General features: G+C 56.7%; 1 protein-coding gene across 6 annotated transcripts in view; it reads left to right on the forward strand.

The window, feature by feature from the left end:
* The window catches only part of SYNGAP1 (synaptic Ras GTPase activating protein 1), a 30,838-nt gene that overhangs the window by 7,204 nt on the left and 4,489 nt on the right, over positions 1–19,145 (forward strand). For 2 of the 6 annotated variants that reach the window (XR_003968799.1, XM_030315253.2), the window contains exons 4-18: positions 4,962–5,053; positions 5,513–5,634; positions 7,422–7,575; positions 7,792–7,890; positions 9,434–10,060; positions 10,203–10,347; positions 10,575–10,719; positions 12,235–12,471; positions 12,612–12,813; positions 13,041–13,219; positions 13,913–13,954; positions 14,348–15,422; positions 15,745–15,918; positions 17,562–17,773; positions 18,893–18,983. Coding sequence is in view for 5 of the 6 variants with exons in the window: in XM_030315253.2 (XP_030171113.1) it covers positions 4,962–5,053; positions 5,513–5,634; positions 7,422–7,575; positions 7,792–7,890; positions 9,434–10,060; positions 10,203–10,347; positions 10,575–10,719; positions 12,235–12,471; positions 12,612–12,813; positions 13,041–13,219; positions 13,913–13,954; positions 14,348–15,422; positions 15,745–15,918; positions 17,562–17,773; positions 18,893–18,983 (3,596 nt within the window). In the remaining variant the exon portion in view is untranslated. Of the gene's footprint in view, positions 1–2,529; positions 4,840–4,961; positions 5,054–5,512; positions 5,635–7,421; positions 7,576–7,791; positions 7,891–9,433; positions 10,061–10,202; positions 10,348–10,574; positions 10,720–12,234; positions 12,472–12,611; positions 12,814–13,040; positions 13,220–13,912; positions 13,955–14,347; positions 15,423–15,744; positions 15,919–17,561; positions 17,774–18,879; positions 18,984–19,145 lie in introns of those variants that run through there. The other 4 variants (XM_030315257.1, XM_030315258.1, XM_032593145.1 and 1 more) reach the window with 3 other exon arrangements.

Genomic DNA, 19,145 nt, shown 5'->3' on the forward strand with positions numbered 1-19,145 from the left:
GAGAATATGTGTGATGTCTGTCACATCTGTGTGTGTGTGTGTGTGTGTGTGTGTGTGTGTGTGTGTGAGTCATGTCCATGTCTGGGAAAGATTTGTGTGTGCACATGTGCATACCTGTGTGTCTAGGCCAGAATGGTCACATGCTCATGGAGCATGTTTATCATATGTCGCGTGTTTGATAATCTCTGCCCACATAATCCCCATCTTTCTCCTTATCCTGAGTCCTCAGGGTCTGGGGTCTCTGGTGTGGGTCTCCTGTGTGTTTTGGGTGGGGGCACCGTGTGTGTTTGGAGTTGGGGATGGTATGTGGAAGTTGTTGTGTTGGGGGTTCAGTAGGGGTTGGAAGAGGGTCCTGGAGTATATATAGTTGGGGGGGAGGGTTTAGTGAAAGAGTTGCTAGCTGGTGAATGAACGTTTGGGGTTTTCAGGGGGACATGGAATGTGTAAAGGACATGGAGGATATGCAGGGGACATAAGGATCTTTAGGGGGGCTTGGGGGCCTGGGTCCGCGAAGGGGTGTGCTGAGGCTGTGGACGCTGGAGCCCAGGAGAGGTCGCCGGACCTTTGAGGGGCATTGGAATCCAGGGCTCCTCCTCTGCTGGGTGGAGCCGCCGCCCCTCGTTCCCTCCGCGATTTTGGTGGGGGGTCCTGCTCGGAAGGAGATGGTGGGAGGCCCGGTTGATTTTGGGGGTCCCCTCGCCCCCCTCCCCCGTCTCTCTCGCGCTGTCTCCGGGCGACGGGGCTCGTGACAGAGGCGGCCACGGCAGCAGCGGTCGCCTAGCAACGGCGGCGGGGCCCGGGCAACGGCGGCAGCGGCGGGAGCGGCGGCGGAGGGAGCCGTTCCCGCGGCCGTCACCGCGCGGCCGTCCCGGCCGTCCCGGGCCCCGCCGCCGCCCCCAACGCGCCGGGCGGCGCGAGCCGGGCCGCGCCGCCCCCTCTCCCGCCGCACCCCGCCCCTCCCCCGCGCAGGGGCGGGGCCCCTCCCCCACCGGGGACACCCCCGACCCCCCCCAGGGGGCGGTGCGAGGTAAGGGCGGGGCCGGGCGGACGAGGAGCGCGCGTGGGGGCGGGGGCGCGCGTGTGCGTGGGCGCGGGAGGGGGTGGGGAAGCCGCGGCGGCGGCGGCGGCGGCGGCGGCAGCTGCTCCCTCCGCATGTTCTCGCTGCATCTTCCGAGTGGGGGGAGTTATGGTAACTGGAGGGGGGCAGCGGAGGTGGGGGGTCGGGGACCGGCCTCGGGGGGGCCAGGGTCGCGAGCACGCGGGGGAGGCCGGTGCGGGGTGATCTCGGAGCCCCTTGGTGGACACGGCAGCCCGCGTGTCCGTGTATGTGTTCGTGTCCATGCTCGTGTCCCCTGTGTGTCGATGCCATGTGTACCCGGGGCCCAGTTCCTCATGCACACATGTGCAGCCAGCCGTGTGCAAGCTTGTCCTGTCTCATCGTGCCTCTGTCTGGTTCCTGCCTAGGAGACTGCTGGGCCGGCCACTGGTCATACTGGTACATGTCACCTCCGACCCTGAACATGCATGTCTCTTTCTGGCTGGGGCTCACCTCCAGTCAGTTTCCTGTGTGTAGGGATGTGTGGCTGCATGAGCAGGATTTTCCCTGTCCCTGGTGGCAGGTGTGTGTCTTTGCATGTGTTCCATCATTGGCCTGGGTATCTGTGTCAATCCCAGCACGGGTGTCCAGGGTGTGTCTGGATGTGGGTGGTGTGCAAGTGGGGGAAGGGAGTGAGTGTGTGTGAGTGGGCTTCTTGGCATCCTACTATGTACGAAACACCTTTGAGCTAGGCAGGTGTGAGCCCCTGGTGTGTCTAGGAGTGGGGATTGAAAAGCTGAAAAAGAAAGGAGTGGGGAGAAAGTGGAAAAGTGGGGAGAAGGGAGGTGAAGAGGAATGAGAGAGGCTTGGCTAAGAGGGAAAGAATGGCTGGAGAAAGGGAATGTGGGAGATATTGGAGCCAGATTGAGGAGAAAAGAGGATAAGAAAGCTTAAGATGGGGAACTGGATGGAGGGAGAAGGGGTCTGGGAGCTGGGGAGGAGGGGCAGGAGGAGGAAAGAGGCCTTTTGGTAAAGCTATCTCTTGAGAGAAGAAAGGGGCAAGATGAGAGAGAGGACACCGGTTCATGTAGGTTGTATAGGATCAGGCTTGGTTGGATGAGAGATGGCCACTCAGGCATAGAGGCTGGCTCACAGTGAGGCCTGTCACTGCAGGTGCTGTCATTAGAGCTTCCTGTCCCCTGCACAGTTTTGCCCCCCATTTCGCTGCTCTGTCCAGCTCTGTTCCTCATCCTGCTCTGGCAACCTTTCTCCTTGGCTCCCCTCAAGAGTTGCCAGCTGGGTAGGACAAGGAAGAAAGGCCAAAGGGAAGGTTAGGGATGTGGGACATTGGAGGGCAGGGAGAGATTCTGTGGGTGATGGCAAGATTAGAGAGATTGGAGAGGCGGGAGTCCAAGCCCTCGCTGTGTGTGTGTGAGAGTGCAATTGTGTGTGTACACAGGGTGTGTACATGTGTGGGTGTGTGCACAATGCCTGTGTTACGGGTGTGTGTAGGTGGCTGTTATGTGTGTGCATGCGTGTATACATCGTGCAGGGATGGGACCTGGAGACCCAGGATCGCAGTGTACACTTACCAGGTTTGCTCTGTGTGTGTACACGGGTATGGGCTGTGTTTCCTGTACATGTCATTGCATGCAGCATTAATAGCAGAATGTCCTGTGTTTCTGTCACTTTGTTTCATTTTTCTTTGTGGTTTTCTTTCTTGCGGTAGTGAAAGTCTTTGTAAGCGTATGCGTACGTGGTTTACCCGTACCTGTGACTTATGTGTGAGTTCATAGATCTCAGCTCCTGATAATATGCATGAGGTGATATTACTTCCAAGAACCAAGAGAACCAATTAGCAAATTTGTTCTCTGCCTGTCAATTCTTTAGTTCTAAAGCAAAATTTTAGTGGATTTCAAGTTAGTCTTTGTGCCTTATTAAAGGAGCCTGCATATGAAAGTAGTGGCTGAGTTTGGTTCCTTGGAATGGAAGTGAGGCAGCCATACCTGAGAAATGCAGAGACTAGGAAAAAGATACCCTTGGATGCATTGTTGAGTGTGCCCTCAGAAGGATAAATAATGCGTTTGCTCCTTGTTTTTGTTTATTGTGAGAGCAATCACTGATGCCTGTGTTGGAGTCAGGGAAGGGCTGGGGGAGAAGGGGTTGTCCTGAGACAGAGTGGATGTGGTCATACTTCCCATGTGAATGAAGGATGTTTTTGCTTTTGGGGTACCAGGATACCTTGCTGTGGTTGGGATCATGGTATACTCAAGCATGTATCTTAGAGGTTAAACTGACTTCCGTGTGTGTGTGTGTGTGTGTGTGTGTGTGTGTGTGTGTGAGGGTTAAATGTCTAATTCTGTAATGTGCTGCCCACATGATTCCCAAGGGACTGGGGCCACAGGTCCACACCAGCAGCTCTCATGTGGGTGTCTGGGTCCAAATGTGTACTCCCCTGTTGCAGTGTTCACATATGTCTAAGCATGTATCCCGTGGGGTATGTGGGTCCCAAGGTCTCAGAACGTGGATCTGTGGCACCCCTGTGCTCACAGTTGTGTGTATGTCTCATAAGCACCTAGATCCCTATTTTTTGTATTGTGGTTATATACACGTACCCACACAGCTCAGTGTATGTTTCTGTCCTCTACACACATGTTCCCAAGGGTCTGACAAGGGTTCCTGTGTCATGGTGTCCGCATTTTTGTGGGCAGACTTTCTAACACCTGGGCTTTGGAGGCAAAGGGAAACTGAAGACTGATTCTAGGGTAGATTGCTGGTGATTTGCAATTCTGGAAGCAGACAGTGAAATGTAGCTGTGGCCCTCCCTTGTTCTGGAACCTAGAGGGTTAACAGGCAGCTCTTCCGGTCCCCCCTCTCCAGCCTGTAGCTTCTTGTTGCCGTGGAGATGGTAGCCCCGCCCCTGATGCAGCACCTGCCCCCCCATTGGCTGCAGTGGTGACTGTGGGGCTGAGGGGGGAGCCCAGGCCTGGGCAGCCATTCTGGAGCTGGAGCCGGAGCTTGGCATCCCCCCACTTTCATCCTCCTCTAGCCCCTTGGCCCCTCTAAATTCCCTGGCAGCAGAGCCCCAGCTTCCTTCCTCTGAGCTGCCACCCCTCTAGACTCGTGGCAGTCCGAGCTTCATCCGCATTCTCTTCCCCTCCTCCTCTTCTCCCTACCCTCACTTGGGAGTCCCCTGAACCTCCACTGCTCATCCTCCCCACTCCCTGCCCACTCCCCTGCATTCTTCTCTTTTCCTCTTCCCCACCCCCCTTCCCTCCTGAGTCCCTGCCACTGCAGTGCACGTGGAACCTGCCCTTCTCCCCTCCCCCTCCCATCTGCCCCTTGAATTTTCTGTCCCCAGGCTTCTTCCCCTGCCACTCCTCACAGGTCGCTTCTAAGACTTCCCCCTCCAGACCAGGGAGGGGGTCATGGGAGGCAGCCCTGGCTGTCCAGACAGACAGGGGTTCCAGGAGAGGGGGGCAGGTGGAAGATGTGCCCAGCTGAGGGGAGAGGAAAGCCTGCCTATGGGCAATGACCTTTAACCCAACTGCCCCCCCCAGCTAGCCCCTTCCTGGGGGGGTGGGCACCAAGGACCTAGCTTCTGTGGATCTTTGGTGTCCTTTTTATCACTGGGGTTTTACTGACCCTCTCAGCCATGCCCTTCTGCTGACTGCCAGTCCCAGTCATGGGCCTAAGGCCTCCCACCCCATCCCCCTCGGGGGGCTCCGGCTCGGGTTCTTTACCCCCTCCTTCCCGCCGTCAGCCTCTCAGCCGCCGCTGCTCTTCCTGCTGCTTTCCGGGGGGTAGGTGAGGCTGGAGCTGAGGGGCAGAGGGAGGTGGGCGAATGGGCTGGGGCCAGAGTTGGAAACCTGGGCTAACAGCAACCCCTCCCCAACTTCCCTTCTGGCTCTTTATCCCCCTCCAGAATACCACTTGGGTCGCTCGAGGAGGAAGAGCGTCCCAGGGGGGAAGCAGTACAGCATGGAGGCCGCCCCCGCTGCGCCCTTCCGGCCCTCGGTGAGTGAAGGCACCAGCCAGATGTGGCTCAGCTGGGTCCCCTCCTCTCTAGCCCCAGCTGGAGCCCCAGGATTCTGAGAAAGGGGGCAGGAGGGAGAGAGAGAGAGAAAGCGCGCGCACACTCACTCATGCGCGCGCCTCTCCCCACCTCTTTGGTTTCCCCCTCCTTGGCTCTGTCCCCCTGCTTCTCAGACCAGCCCTCCCACCTTCTCCAAGCTGGTGTGTGTGTGTGTGTGTGTGTGTGTGTGTGTGTGTGTGTGTGTATGCTTGCACCCGTTGGGAGCAAGGGAAGAAAAATTGGTAGCAGGGCTCCTATCTCCATTTCCTCATCTCTAGAGACTTCCCTTTCACCGCCCCCCCCATCCCACTTTCATCCAGGGACTCTACCAGCTGAGGGGTGAGTAGGTAGAACTGACCCTGCCCCAATCCACCCCTCTCCCCATTTCCCCCCCACCCCAGCAAGGCTTCCTGAGCCGGAGGCTAAAAAGCTCCATCAAACGCACGAAGTCACAACCCAAACTTGACCGGACCAGCAGCTTTCGCCAGATCCTGCCTCGCTTCCGAAGTGCTGACCATGACCGGTACAGGGGCTGGAGTGGGCGGGATGAGCTGGATGCAGCATAGGGGACTCTTGGGTGAGACTGGAGGGAAGGAGGCTATCTAGGTGCAGAGAATGAAGGCCGTGGATTGGTGAATTGGTTGAGAGATGTTATGGGACAAGGGACAGAATGGAGAAGAGGAAGCAGGAGAGAGGCACGGTGCAGGGAGAGGACAAGCTGAGAGGCAGGAAGAGAATGAAGGTGAGGCCAAGGAGGGACTCTCCTGGTCACCAGAAGGATGGGCTCCATCCCTGGATTGAAGGAGCTGTACAGGACAGAGGAGGAGTACTGGAGCCTGGGAGCCTGGGAAACACTGAAGGAATCCAGGGAAGGGGTGGTGGGTTGGTAGGAGAGGGAGCAGTATGATCTAGGAGAAGGGTGTGAGGGAATGGCAGCAGTTGGAGTGGGGCTGGGGCTGGCAGATACTGATGGATGAGGGAAGGGCAGCAGAAAGCCTGACAGAAAGGGGAGGCTTACACAGGTATGCAGGTTGACAGAACTGGGAGGGGAAGCTGTAGGGTTAATCGTGGAATGAAGTATGAGGCAGAAATCCCTCTGAGAAGTCCAGGGGGCACTGTCTCTGAGACTGAGGTTGCAGGAGATCTGATATTTGCTTCTGTTGTCTGCCTCTTGGGGTCCCTCTTTGGGTTTCCCCCTCACCCAGTCTCTCCCCAGGGAGAACCCTGTCCTCCCTTTCCCCCCATGTCTGGCCGCCCCCAGGATTGGGCAGGTAGGGAGGTTGGGATAGGTGAGTCACACCTTCCCCTACCCCCCTCCTATGTCACCAGAGCTGGATTTGGGCCTGGCGGGGGGGTGAGGGCATGGTATTCCTGGCCGCGGGGGCGGGGGGCCGGGGGAGCGTCGCGCTGACGGCAAAGGAGCCCAAGATGACGGGGCTGCTATAAATAGCCTCATGGAGGCTCCCACACCCGAGCTCTCCCTCCCGCTTTCCCGCTGCTCTCCACTCTTCCTCCCCTAGCCATCTCCCAGCCGTTCACTATCCCATCCCTCTGTGTTGTGTGCCACGTCCTCCATTCCCTCAGTCCCCTTTACCTTCTGCTCCCTGGTGTGGTCCCTGCTTGTCCCCCACCTCTGTTCCCACGCCCGTCTTCCCAGCTGCTCCTCATCTTCTTCCATCCTCGGTCTTTCTGCACGTGGCTTGGCCTCCCCCTTCTCCCTCCTGCCCTACCTCCTCCTCTTCCCCAGGCCCCATTTTCAATCTCTTCCTTCTCACTTCTCTGCCCACAGCTTTCTCCTATTGCTTGTGATTTCCCCTCCCTCCTTCCTCTGATTCTGCTAAAACTTGTCCTCTGCTTTCATTCATTCATTCTTTGAATCATTACATGTTTTTTAGGTACTAGCTGTGTGCCAGGCCCAAATAAACATTTTCTTTGTATTTCTGGTTCTTTACTCCTACTTTTTCCCCTGATATTGAGGCTCTGATTTGGGGGGTGGGGGTGGTCACCTAAAAGTGCCCCACACCCACTGTTCTCTTTGTTTTTGTTTTTGTTTTCCTTTCTGCCATGGTCCATTTCTGGGTTGAGGTATTTCCAGGTGTCCCCAGTCCTCACAACCCCTTAGGTGTGAATTGCGGGGTAGGAGTTTCTTAAAGGGTCCTGGCTTCTCTCATTTTCCTCATGTCTTTCTGTCTGTGTCTGTGTGGGAAGGGGCTCAGGGGACTCTTTCCCCAGGTCCCTACCCTAGAGCTAGCCCCTGGGTGTGTAAGAAGAGTGGGGCCCTGACCCTGTCATCGGACCCTTCCCTGCCAGGGCCCGGCTGATGCAGAGCTTCAAGGAGTCACACTCGCACGAGTCTTTGCTGAGCCCTAGCAGTGCGGCCGAGGCCTTGGAGCTCAACTTGGATGAAGATTCCATTATCAAGCCAGTGCATAGCTCCATCCTGGGCCAGGAGTTCTGTTTTGAGGTACTGGGTCTCGCGGACTGAGGAGGGCAGGAGTGATGGAGGGTGAGGGCACAGAGGCCTGACGAAGGTAGCACAGGTGGGGATGGTGAGGAAACAGAAACCTCTGGGGTTGAAAGAAAGGAGGGCAGGCCAGGGAGGAAGACACAGTGATGGAGTCTCCAGTCTTAGGAGTCACCTCCCCTCTGGAGCCCCATCTCAACCCCCATCCCTCTCTAGGTAACAACGTCTTCAGGGACAAAATGTTTTGCCTGTCGTTCTGCCGCCGAGAGGGACAAATGGATCGAGAACCTACAACGGGCAGTAAAACCCAACAAGGTATCGGGAGTAAAGGAGACCCAGACAGCATGGGCAAGGCAAAGGTCAAGCCACGGGGGAAGCCGGGGGCCTAGGGGGCAAGATGAGGTCTAAAGGAAAGGGAGGCTTGGAGAGGAGGGGATCTGGGTGAGCAGGAGGTGACCCCCACTTGTTTCTGGGTCCCCCTCGTGTCTTTTTACCATTCCTCCTACCTTGTGATGTTTCTTTGCCATAGAAGTCACAGACTTACAAAGCCGATTCGTCTTCCCTGGGGGCAGCAACGCCCCACCAACACCCTGGCAGTGGTCGCCTAGCCCCTGCCTGCAGCGTTCCTGCACAGCTACAGTTGTCATCTAGCCAAGTCTCTAGACCTCAGTTTCCTCTCCGTAGAGCTGGTGGGAATGGGGTTTAGATGGGGATTCGATGACCTCTAAAGTCCCCTCTGGCTCAGAAATTCTAGTCTGTGTTCTTCCCAAGGCTTCTTTTTCCCAGGAGACATGCTCCCAGTTCCCTCAGCTATTCTCGAATCCCAGTTTCCAGTGAGCCCACAGTCCTGGTGACCCTCCTCCAGGGGGCCCTTGTTTTTCATTGTCCTTAATTAGACCCTACTTGCTGGATACAGTCTAACGTGTGCAGAGTCCGAACGCCATGCTTTCTTCTTACTGTGACTGTGACATCTCCCGGGCTTCACTATGACCTTGTGGTCCATTGTATCCTCAACGCCCTTTCATGCTACATGTAGCCTCCCCCATCCTGTATTTATGCAGCTCACTTTTTTTGTTTTTGCAATCAACTTCTGATTGTCTTTGGAGGACTCCCCAGTTCTTCCCTTCAAATTCCACCTTATTTTTGGTTTATTATTCTAGCTTTTGAAAATTTTCCCAATGCTGATTCTGTTGTCTGGTGTATGAGCTACCATCTGCATTCGTTTTCTAGGGCTGCCGTAACTAATTACCACCAATTAGGTCACTTAAAACAAAAGAAGTTCATTCCTTAACAGTTTGGGAGACTAAAAGTCTAAAATCAAGGTGTTGGCAGAACTTTGTTTCCTCTGAAGCTCTAAGGGAGAATCTTTCCCTGCCTCTTTTGTTTTTGCTTTTGTTTTCTTTTTTTCTTTCTTGCCTTTTAGCTCCTGGGGTTGCCAACAATCTTTGGCATTCCTTGACTTACAGCCGCACCTGTCCAATTTCTGCCTCCGTGTGTTTCTGGTCTCTAAATCTCTCTCCATACAGATATGAGGCATTGGATTTAGAGCCCGCTCTAATCTAGCATGAACACATCTTAATATGAGTGTACCTCATATTAAGGTGGACCCTTTTAAGGGACCCATATTAAGGTGGACCCATATTAAGTGGACCCTTTTCCCAGTTAAGGTCACGTTCATAGGTTTCAAATGGACATGAATTTTGGAAGGAGGATACTAGTCAACCCAGTACACGTACTCTCAGCCTTCCGATTGCTATCTCAGAGACTGTCTGTCACTTTCTCACTGTCTCTCCCCTTTTGGTGTCTCTGTCTCTCTCTCCCTTCCCCTTTATCCGCCATGCCCACCCCACCCCACCAGGACAACAGCCGACGGGTGGACAATGTGTTGAAGCTGTGGATCATAGAGGCTCGGGAGCTACCCCCCAAGAAGCGGTACTACTGCGAGCTCTGCCTGGATGATATGCTGTATGCCCGCACCACCTCCAAGCCCCGGTCGGCCTCGGGGGACACCGTCTTCTGGGGCGAGCACTTTGAGTTTAACAACCTACCGGCTGTCCGCGCCCTGCGGCTACATCTGTACCGTGACTCAGACAAAAAGCGCAAGAAGGACAAGGCGGGCTACGTTGGCCTGGTGACTGTGCCCGTGGCCACCCTAGCTGGGCGCCACTTCACAGAGCAGTGGTACCCCGTGACCCTGCCGACAGGCAGTGGGGGCTCTGGGGGCATGGGGGGTTCAGGAGGGGGCGGGGGCTCAGGGAGCGGCTCAGGGGGCAAGGGCAAAGGAGGCTGCCCAGCTGTGCGGCTGAAAGCACGCTACCAGACGATGAGTATCCTGCCCATGGAGCTGTATAAGGAGTTTGCAGAGTACGTCACCAACCACTACCGGATGCTGTGTGCCGTATTGGAGCCCGCCCTGAATGTCAAGGGCAAGGAGGAGGTTGCCAGTGCACTGGTTCACATTCTGCAGAGTACGGGCAAGGCCAAGGTGAGTGCTGTGCCCCCAGGAATAGGTAACCTGGGAGTGGGCACTTGCTTGGGAGAGGGGGATAGTAAGGATAGGGCACTAATGTCTTCAGAATGAGCTTGGGTTGTACGGAGGCTGACCCTTGGATTTTCCCGGGCCTCAGGACTTCCTTTCAGACATGGCCATGTCCGAGGTAGACCGGTTCATGGAACGGGAGCACCTCATATTCCGCGAGAACACGCTCGCCACTAAAGCCATAGAAGAGTACATGAGACTGATTGGTCAGAAATACCTCAAGGATGCCATCGGTACGACCTAGTCTCAGGTCTTCTTCCCAAACCTGCCACACGTGCCTCGCAACCCTAAACCTGGCTACCCCAGGCCCCAAGTCACCCTTCCTCAGCTTGAATGCTTCCAAGCCTCGAGTCCCCGGACTCCAGCCTCCAACCATGGGATTCCGAGATTCCCCAACCCAGGCAGCCCCCATCCCTGCCCTTGGCAAGTATGACCACCCTCTGTTGTGCCCCCACCCCAGGGGAATTCATCCGTGCTCTGTATGAGTCGGAGGAGAACTGCGAGGTGGACCCTATCAAGTGCACGGCGTCCAGCCTGGCAGAGCACCAGGCCAACCTGCGGATGTGCTGTGAGTTGGCCCTGTGCAAGGTGGTCAACTCCCACTGGTGAGACTGGGAACGCTGGGTGGGGGCCGGGGCTGGGGTCGTGTGTTCATCTGTTCATCCATCTGTCCATCCGCAAAGAGGACTGAATACTGGTTATGGGCGAAGCGGCGTGCTTGGGGCTGTAAGGCAGGCAGACAGAAGATTGAGGCCTGGCCCCTGCCCTTAGAGGGACAGGTTAGATACACAGAAAGCTACGGAACAGTTGTACTGTGTGTTAAGTGCCAAGGAAGGTTCCCTCCCCCCAGGCAACATAAGGCCAGAGAAAGTGGAGGTTTGATTGAGATAAGCTGGGAAGGCTTCGTGAAGGAGGTACCCCCCGCCCCCCTCCCCCCCCCCCCCCCGCCCGGGGCTGGGCTTTGAAGACCGGGTTAGGTTCTGATGTGTGGATTTGATGGGCAAAGAAGACATTCTGGGAGAATGCCATGGGAGGGGCACATGCATGAAGGTGAGGGCCCGGGAGCTTTCGGAGGCCAGCAGTTAGGCCAGGTTTAATGGAGCACATGGCTCCTAATGGAGAGTGGAGGCAGAAGAGGTCTGGACATGGGAGTTGGAGTTAGAATCTGGAAGTCCTCAGCTGCCAGGCTAAGAGTTTGAGTTCATTGGTAGGTCACGGATGCCATTAGTGGTGCTAGTGCCAAGAAGTATCATGATTGAGAAGATTAATCCTTAAGTGGCGTGGGGTGCAGGGAGTGAGTGGGGTAGGGAGAGCGGAGTCCAGGCTAGTTGGAGGTGATTGTCAGTGGATCGGGACAGTGGCAGGAAAGGGAGAGAGGGGCAGCTGTGAAGGACTCACTGAGGAAAGGATCAGCCAGAGCTTTCAGCTGATTGCAAAGAAGGGAGCTTGTCTGTGGGGAGTCAAGGATGACTCAAGAGGCCACGGGGCTGGTGTTTGAGACCTGTGGTCTCATTGACAGAACTGGGGAAGTCAGGAGGAGGAGCCAGTTGGAGGTGTGGGGGCGATGGTGAGCTCTGCTTTACACTACACAAGTTGGGGGGGGGGGTTAAGGTGTCAGTGGGACACTGAAGTGGGACGGGGAGGTGGGGAGTGAGCTGAGCTATTGCGGGCAATGGGGGTCACGCAGGGGCACCTCCATCCCCATTTCCCTGGAATCCAGAAGAGTTGGGGGGTCCGAGCTCCCTGTACCTCAAGTGACCCTCCATCTCTCTCCCATCTCTGTCTCTCCCTGGTGTCTGTTTTTCTTCTACTCCTCTCCTTGTCTCTCTCATACGCCCTCCGTCTCTCTCCCGCATGTCTCTCTCCCCTCACCTTCTCTCCCCCTCCATTTCTCTTTCCCTGATCTGTCTGTTCCCTCTGCCATAGCCCTCTTCTTCCAGCAGCCTCCCGTCTTCCTCCTGCAGCCCCTCCCTCCCTGTCTCTCCCCCACTCTGTTTCCACACCCTCACCTCCTACCACCCCCCTCAGCATGTTCCCTGGAAGCTGAGGGTCTCTGGGGCTCAGTCCCGGTCTCTCTCTTTCTTTCTCTTTCTCTCTGTCTCCCCACCCCTTCCCCTCAGCGTGTTCCCGAGGGAGCTGAAGGAGGTGTTTGCATCTTGGCGGCTGCGCTGCGCAGAGCGGGGCCGGGAGGACATCGCTGACAGGCTGATCAGCGCCTCGCTCTTCTTGCGCTTCCTCTGCCCAGCCATTATGTCGCCCAGTCTCTTTGGGCTCATGCAGGAGTACCCAGATGAGCAGACCTCACGAACCCTAACCCTCATTGCCAAGGTCATCCAGAACCTGGCCAACTTTTCCAAGTGAGAGAAGCCTCAGGCAGGGGTAGGGTGGGGCTGGGGGTGGGCACGAAGGGCCTCCTGAGTCCCCAGAGACCCTGAGACGGGTAGGTGTGAGGCCTTCTGTGTGTGTGTGACCCCTGCCTTCTGGATGCCTTGGCCAGGTTTACCTCAAAGGAGGACTTTCTGGGATTCATGAATGAGTTTCTGGAGCTGGAGTGGGGTTCCATGCAGCAGTTCCTGTATGAGATCTCCAACCTGGACACGCTGACCAACAGCAGTAGCTTTGAGGGTTACATCGACTTGGGCCGAGAGCTCTCCACACTGCATGCCCTGCTCTGGGAGGTGCTGCCCCAGCTCAGTAAGGTCAGCAGATGCCCCTCTGCCGCATCCCCAGATGTCTCCAGAGGCTCCTGTGGCCTGAGAGACCACCCCCTGCACAGATTTTTCTCTCCTTACTGTCCTCAGATGTGTCTTTAGCACCCCCCGCCCACCCCCCCCCACCCCCCAGCTCAGACACCCTCCATCTGCACCCTCTGAGGTCCTCTTAGAGCTGGGCACTTAGCCCCCAGGTAACAGCCTCACCCTTCCAGGAAGCCCTTCTGAAGCTGGGCCCACTGCCCCGGCTCCTCAATGACATCAGCACAGCTCTGAGGAACCCCAACATCCAAAGGCAGCCAAGCCGTCAGAGTGAGCGGCCCCGGCCTCAGCCTGTGGTGCTGCGAGGCCCATCGGCCGAGATGCAGGGCTACATGATGCGGGACCTCAACAGGTGAGCACCTGGGACCCCCACACCGGTGCCCTAGGAGCCCCTACTTTTCTGTTCCGGACACACTCCACTGGGCCCCTGTGCATCTCTCTAGGGCTTAAAAGGAAAAAGAGGCAGGCTCTCACAGAAAATGGTAAGGAGACCGGTATAGTCCGTGGTTAGGCTGAGAGCCCCTTTAAGGCCAGAGGGAGCAGGAATCTCAGAGCCCCAGGGAGAGTGTGGAGGCTCCTCCAGCTCCAGCTTGCTGGAAGCCTGGGAGGGGTGGGGTGGGTCCTGCCACAAGCTCTGATTTGCCTTGTCCCTCTGCCTGCCCATGCCTGTCCCAGAGCTGAGGTTCAGCCACACAAGTTAGATCAGCCATGTCGTGTCAAAACGTTCAGTTGTCTCTGTGCTGGTTGGTAAATAAGCACTTCCCCAGCCCCCCGCCAGAAGCCTGCAGACCTCAGCCACGATCCAGCCCCAGAGAAGTAGCATGTGGACCCTAGCAGGGCCTCCCGAGCCCTGGCACCCACTCCGATGTGGCGGCCTCGGCTGCTGTTCATTCTGATGACTGCCCTGCTTGTTCCTCCGCCCCGGTCTCCCTCCATGATGCCATACCCATTCCACCATTCCCGCCTCTCCTTCCATGCGTCCACGCCTTCTGCCCACCTCTCCTTCTCTCTGTCTGTGCTCGCCCCTCTTCCCATCTCTCTCCAGCTCCATCGACCTTCAGTCCTTCATGGCTCGAGGCCTCAACAGGTGAGGGGCTCTCCCCTCCCCCACCCTCCTCTCCTCTCCTGTCTGCTCCCCGCTCCCACTCCAGTGGCCTTCACCTTCCTCCTCCCCTCTTCTCCTCCATGCACCCTCATCTCCTCCATATCTGCTGGGACCTGCCCCTCATCCCCCATCTTGGTGCCCCCATCTCCCCTCCTCTAGGCCTCACTTCCTCCCTGGAAAGGAAAGGCCTTTTCCTTTCCTTTTTCCCATGTATCCCCTCCCTACCTGCCCTCTGCAGAGCTGCCACCTCCAGCTCTCCTCCCTTCCCTGTGGGTCCCACTTCTCACCCCCAGGCCTGTGCCAGACCACAGCAGGCTCAGTTGCCGGTGGTGTTGGCCTTACCTCCTGCTTGTACGCCCCTTTCCCTTCCCGCAGCTCTATGGACATGGCTCGCCTCCCTTCCCCAACCAAGGAGAAGCCACCCCCACCGCCCCCTGGTGGGGGGAAAGACCTGTTCTATGTAAGCCGTCCACCGCTGGCCCGTTCCTCGCCGGCATACTGCACGAGCAGCTCGGACATCACAGAGCCAGAGCAGAAGATGCTGAGTGTCAACAAGAGTGTCTCCATGCTGGATTTGCAGGGCGACGGGCCCGGCGGCCGTCTCAACAGCAGCAGTGTGTCCAACCTGGCGGCCGTTGGGGACCTGCTGCACTCGAGCCAGGCTTCCCTGACAGCGGCCTTAGGGCTGCGGCCTGCGCCCGCTGGACGCCTCTCCCAGGGGAGTGGCTCGTCCATTACAGCGGCTGGCATGCGCCTCAGCCAGATGGGTGTCACCACGGACGGTGTCCCTGCCCAGCAACTGCGTATCCCCCTCTCCTTTCAGAACCCTCTCTTCCACATGGCTGCTGATGGGCCAGGCCCCCCAGGGGGCCACGGAGGGGGTGGTGGCCATGCCCCTCCCTCCTCCCATCACCACCATCACCACCATCACCACCACCGAGGTGGAGAGCCCCCCGGGGACACCTTTGCCCCGTTCCATGGCTATAGCAAGAGCGAGGACCTCTCCTCAGGGGTCCCCAAGCCCCCCGCCGCTTCCATCCTTCACAGCCACAGCTACAGTGATGAGTTTGGACCCTCTGGCACCGACTTCACCCGTCGGCAGCTCTCACTCCAGGACAACCTGCAGCACATGCTGTCCCCTCCCCAGATCACTATTGGTCCCCAGAGGCCCGCCCCCTCAGGGCCCGGAGGTGGGAGCGGTGGTGGGGGCAGTGGTGGGGGTGGCGGGGGCCAGCCGCCTCCATTGCAGAGGGGCAAGTCTCAGCAGTTGACGGTCAGCGCTGCCCAGAAACCCCGGCCATCCAGTGGGAATCTGTTGCAGTCACCGGAGCCGAGTTACGGCCCTGCCCGTCCGCGGCAACAAAGCCTCAGCAAAGAGGGCAGCATTGGGGGCAGCGGGGGCAGCGGTGGCGGAGGGGGTGGGGGGCTCAAGCCCTCCATCACCAAGCAGGTACGTGAGGGTGGGAGGAAGGCCAAGTGGGTGAGGGCCAGGGAGGGAAGAAGGAAATGGGGTGGGGAAGTGGGGGCAGAATAGAGTCTGTGGTCTGAAGGTACGATTTTCTCACCCCTTTTCATTCATTAAACGAGTGTATGTAGAGTCCCTGCTATGCGCTACGTCCTGTTCTAGGCACTGTGGATTCAAGGAGATCAACACTAGAGCAGGGGAACAAGGTTGGGACGGTCATCTCCTTTGGCAGCGCTGTCTCCTTCTAAATGCACCCTGCCTTCTCCCACCTTTCCTTTCTATTCACCCCCACCTTGCCCCATCCCAGCATTCTCAGGCGCCATCCACGCTGAACCCCACAATGCCAGCCTCCGAGCGAACGGTGGCCTGGGTCTCCAACATGCCTCACCTGTCAGCTGACATCGAGAGTGCCCACATCGAGCGAGAAGAGTACAAGCTCAAGGAGTACTCTAAGTCGATGGATGAGAGCCGGCTGGACAGGGTACGCCGGGCCCCTGACCTTCCCATTACCCACAGGGGAAGCCTCTAGATGACTCCCAGGGACGCACCCAGGGTCAAGTGATTACGGTAGAAAGAAGAGACAAAGACCTGATCCCCTTCCGTGAGAAGCCTTCAGTGTATCAGGGGAGGCTGTCGACAGTCAGTCTATCGGAAGGCCAACTTCCAGCTTTATTTTGTGGCATGTCATAGACCGTCTGGGGAGAAAGATTCTATATTAAGGTTTATTTCTGTGTTCTTCCCCAGGGGGAACATAAGCCCTGGCTCTTGTGACTACTCGGGAAAGGGGAAGTGGATTTGCCAGCAGTGTGAGCTGATAAATTGGGCAGGGGGCACAGCAGTTACAGTTACACTACAAGCGATGTCCAGCTTACCCAGTCATTGTCCTGTGGGCATAGGGTGACAGAGGGTCGGTGTTGGAAAGTGGCATGACTTGGCCTGTGTGTGGAAAAACCGTCTGGACTCTCAGCTTGGTGATGCCCAGAGCAAAAGACAGCAAGAGCTCAGGGGCACACACAGATGATTTAGCAGCAAGTTCCTTGGGGAAGCTGTTGCTCCAAGGGCTCTGAAGAAGAGGGTAGCTGTAAGATTAGGTTATTGTGAAGAATGTCTGACTCCAACCTGGGTGGAGCAGAGAGAGGTTTCTTGGGGCATGTGGTCTTTGAGCATAAGAAAATGTCGGGACTGATCTAGGTGGACTCGGTGTAGCAAGTTCCATGAGAGAGTTAAGCTCTGATGCATCAAGGTAGCCAGCTCAGGTAATATATAACATCTCTGCTTTGCATCTAGAATGGGGTTCGTTATGTATGTATTCTCTCTGGAGAATGAGAAAATACTCTCCCAAGTCATTTTTTCTGTTCTATGGCTTGGGTGAGATATTTTTGTTGATGAAGGCTCTAGACTAGTATCGTCCAGTGGAACTTTCTGCAGTAATGGGAAGTGTCCTGTGATTTGCACCGTCCAGCATGGTAGCCACTGGCCACACGTGGCTGATGCAACCAAGGAACTGAATTTTAAATTTTTTTTAAATTTTAAATAGCCACATGTGGCGAGTGGCTACCGTATCAGATAGCACAGCTCTAGGCTCTAGAGCCAACAGGGCAGATAAAAATGACTCTTCTGTGCCCTTCCAGCCCCAGAATTCCAGGATCATTATCAACAGAGAGGCATTCCTAGATTCTCATCCTCGACTTGTTTGAAGCCCAGACCCCTGACCCCACATTGCCTCTTCTTATCTGATGTCTTTTCTTCCTGGGTCTCCCTAATGTGCCCTGGTTGGGTTGAAGAGTCACCTTAATGTTTAATTTCTGTGCACAGTCCTTCAAGGTGTGTCCGTGAGTCTGTGTGGGTCCTCACGTGTCCAGATTTACATGTGATGGCGGGTCTGTGCTTCTCGGTGTAGGAGCATATGACCTTGGTCCATTTTAAAGGAGCCTTGGCTCCATGGAAGGGCCTTCTCAGAAGCTACTATGTCTGGTATGATGAGCAGGCAGGGAAGGGTCTGGAGAAGCCAGCTGGGATGTCCCTCACCATGCAGTGGCTGCTTGGTAGGCAAGGATGGAGACTGGGTGGTGGGGTCAGGGTGAGGCACCCCTCACAGTGCGGGGTCCTGTGCCCGGCGGGCAGGTGAAGGAGTATGAGGAGGAGATCCACTCACTGAAGGAGCGGCTGCACATGTCCAACCGGAAGCTAGAAGAGTATGAGCGGAGGCTGCTGTCCCAGGAAGAGCAGACCAGCAAAATCTTGATGCAGTATCAGGCCAGACTGGAGCAGAGCGAGAAGAGGCTAAGGCAGCAGCAGGTGGAGAAGGATTCGCAGATCAAGAGCATCATTGGCAGGTGAGGGGCGGCCTGGGGAGGGGTAGCAAGGGAGAACCTGAGGCTGAAGAGAGCCAGTGAGCTCCCCCTTTAGCCTCAAGCCCCAAACTCAGGGTCCCATGAGGAAAGCCCACCACCCCACTCCCAGAGATTGCCACCCATTCACCGGTCACCCGATGGGGAGAAACCTCTTGCTTAGTGCACAAGTGTTCCTCTCCCAAACCCTGATCTCTCTCCTGAGAGATTGACCTTTGAAGCCCTTGGAAAATGTGCTTGTTACCGTCCATTACTATGCGTCTGGCCCCAGCCTAGGCTGCAGCCTCCCACTGGTTATTCTCAACCTAGCCTGTGATGTTCTCCCCAAAGTGAGGCAGAGAGCCCCAGCCAGAGCAGCCCCTGGCTATCCCCATCCTCGGTAAACCCTTTCTCTCCAGCCTTGAAAAGGTGCTCTGTTAAAAAGCGAATGACCCTCCTTTGAGTGGAGTGCGTGCACACTTGCACTGCTCTGCCAAGCCCTGGCCTCCAAAGAAGGTATCCTGGCAAGGTGGTTAGCTGTCCTGGGACCCCACGCCCCACTCAAATCAGGGCCAATCCCACTTTGGTTCACTCTGAATGTATTTTTGAGTAAGATTGATTAGAAGGAGAAAGGCCTGACTTGAAACTTGTTTTCAAACCCTTCTCTAATTGATATCCTCGGCGAGAAATCACCTTGAGAGCCTTCATCAAAGGCAGGGAGATGCGGGGAATGATGATTGTCGACACCACTCTTGGGCTAGGGGTGTCCCAGGGGCTGTACTGGAGATGGCCTGGGTTCGGGGACATGGAATGGGAAATGCAGAAGCTCAGCTACAGAGGGGCAGTGGGAGGGCACCATCCTGAGTGGGAGGACGGAGTGCCGGGGGTGTCTGCATGGCGGAGGTCTTCGAGGCCCAGAAAGCTGTCCTTGGCACGGGAGAGTCCTTGAGAGGAAGGTTACTGCAGAGTGTCTTTTGGGTCATAATGACGGAAGGATTCGAGGGCAGAGGAGAAGGACTCCCAGGCTTTTCCAGAGAGCTGCAGGGGTTCCCCAGGATCAGGAGTTCCACCGGCAGGCTCCAAGCCTGTGCCCGCCACTAACCCCACTGAAGCCCGTCCCTTCAGGCTGATGCTGGTGGAGGAGGAGCTGCGCCGGGACCACCCCGCCATGCCTGAGCCGCTGCCCGAACCCAAGAAGAGGCTGCTCGACGCTCAGGTGGAAATTACAATGTCATTTATCTTCTCCGTGTCCCATCCCCATCCATCCCACTGTCCTTCGTGCACTCACTGCACCAGCCACCCGGCCCCATCACCATCTGTCTCCCACTGTCCTCCGTTTGTGCTCCCCGGTGACCCCATCTTCATCCCATCGTCTGTG

Source organism: Lynx canadensis, chromosome B2 (genome assembly GCF_007474595.2).
Source record: "Lynx canadensis isolate LIC74 chromosome B2, mLynCan4.pri.v2, whole genome shotgun sequence".
NCBI classification, from domain to species: domain Eukaryota; kingdom Metazoa; phylum Chordata; class Mammalia; order Carnivora; family Felidae; genus Lynx; species Lynx canadensis.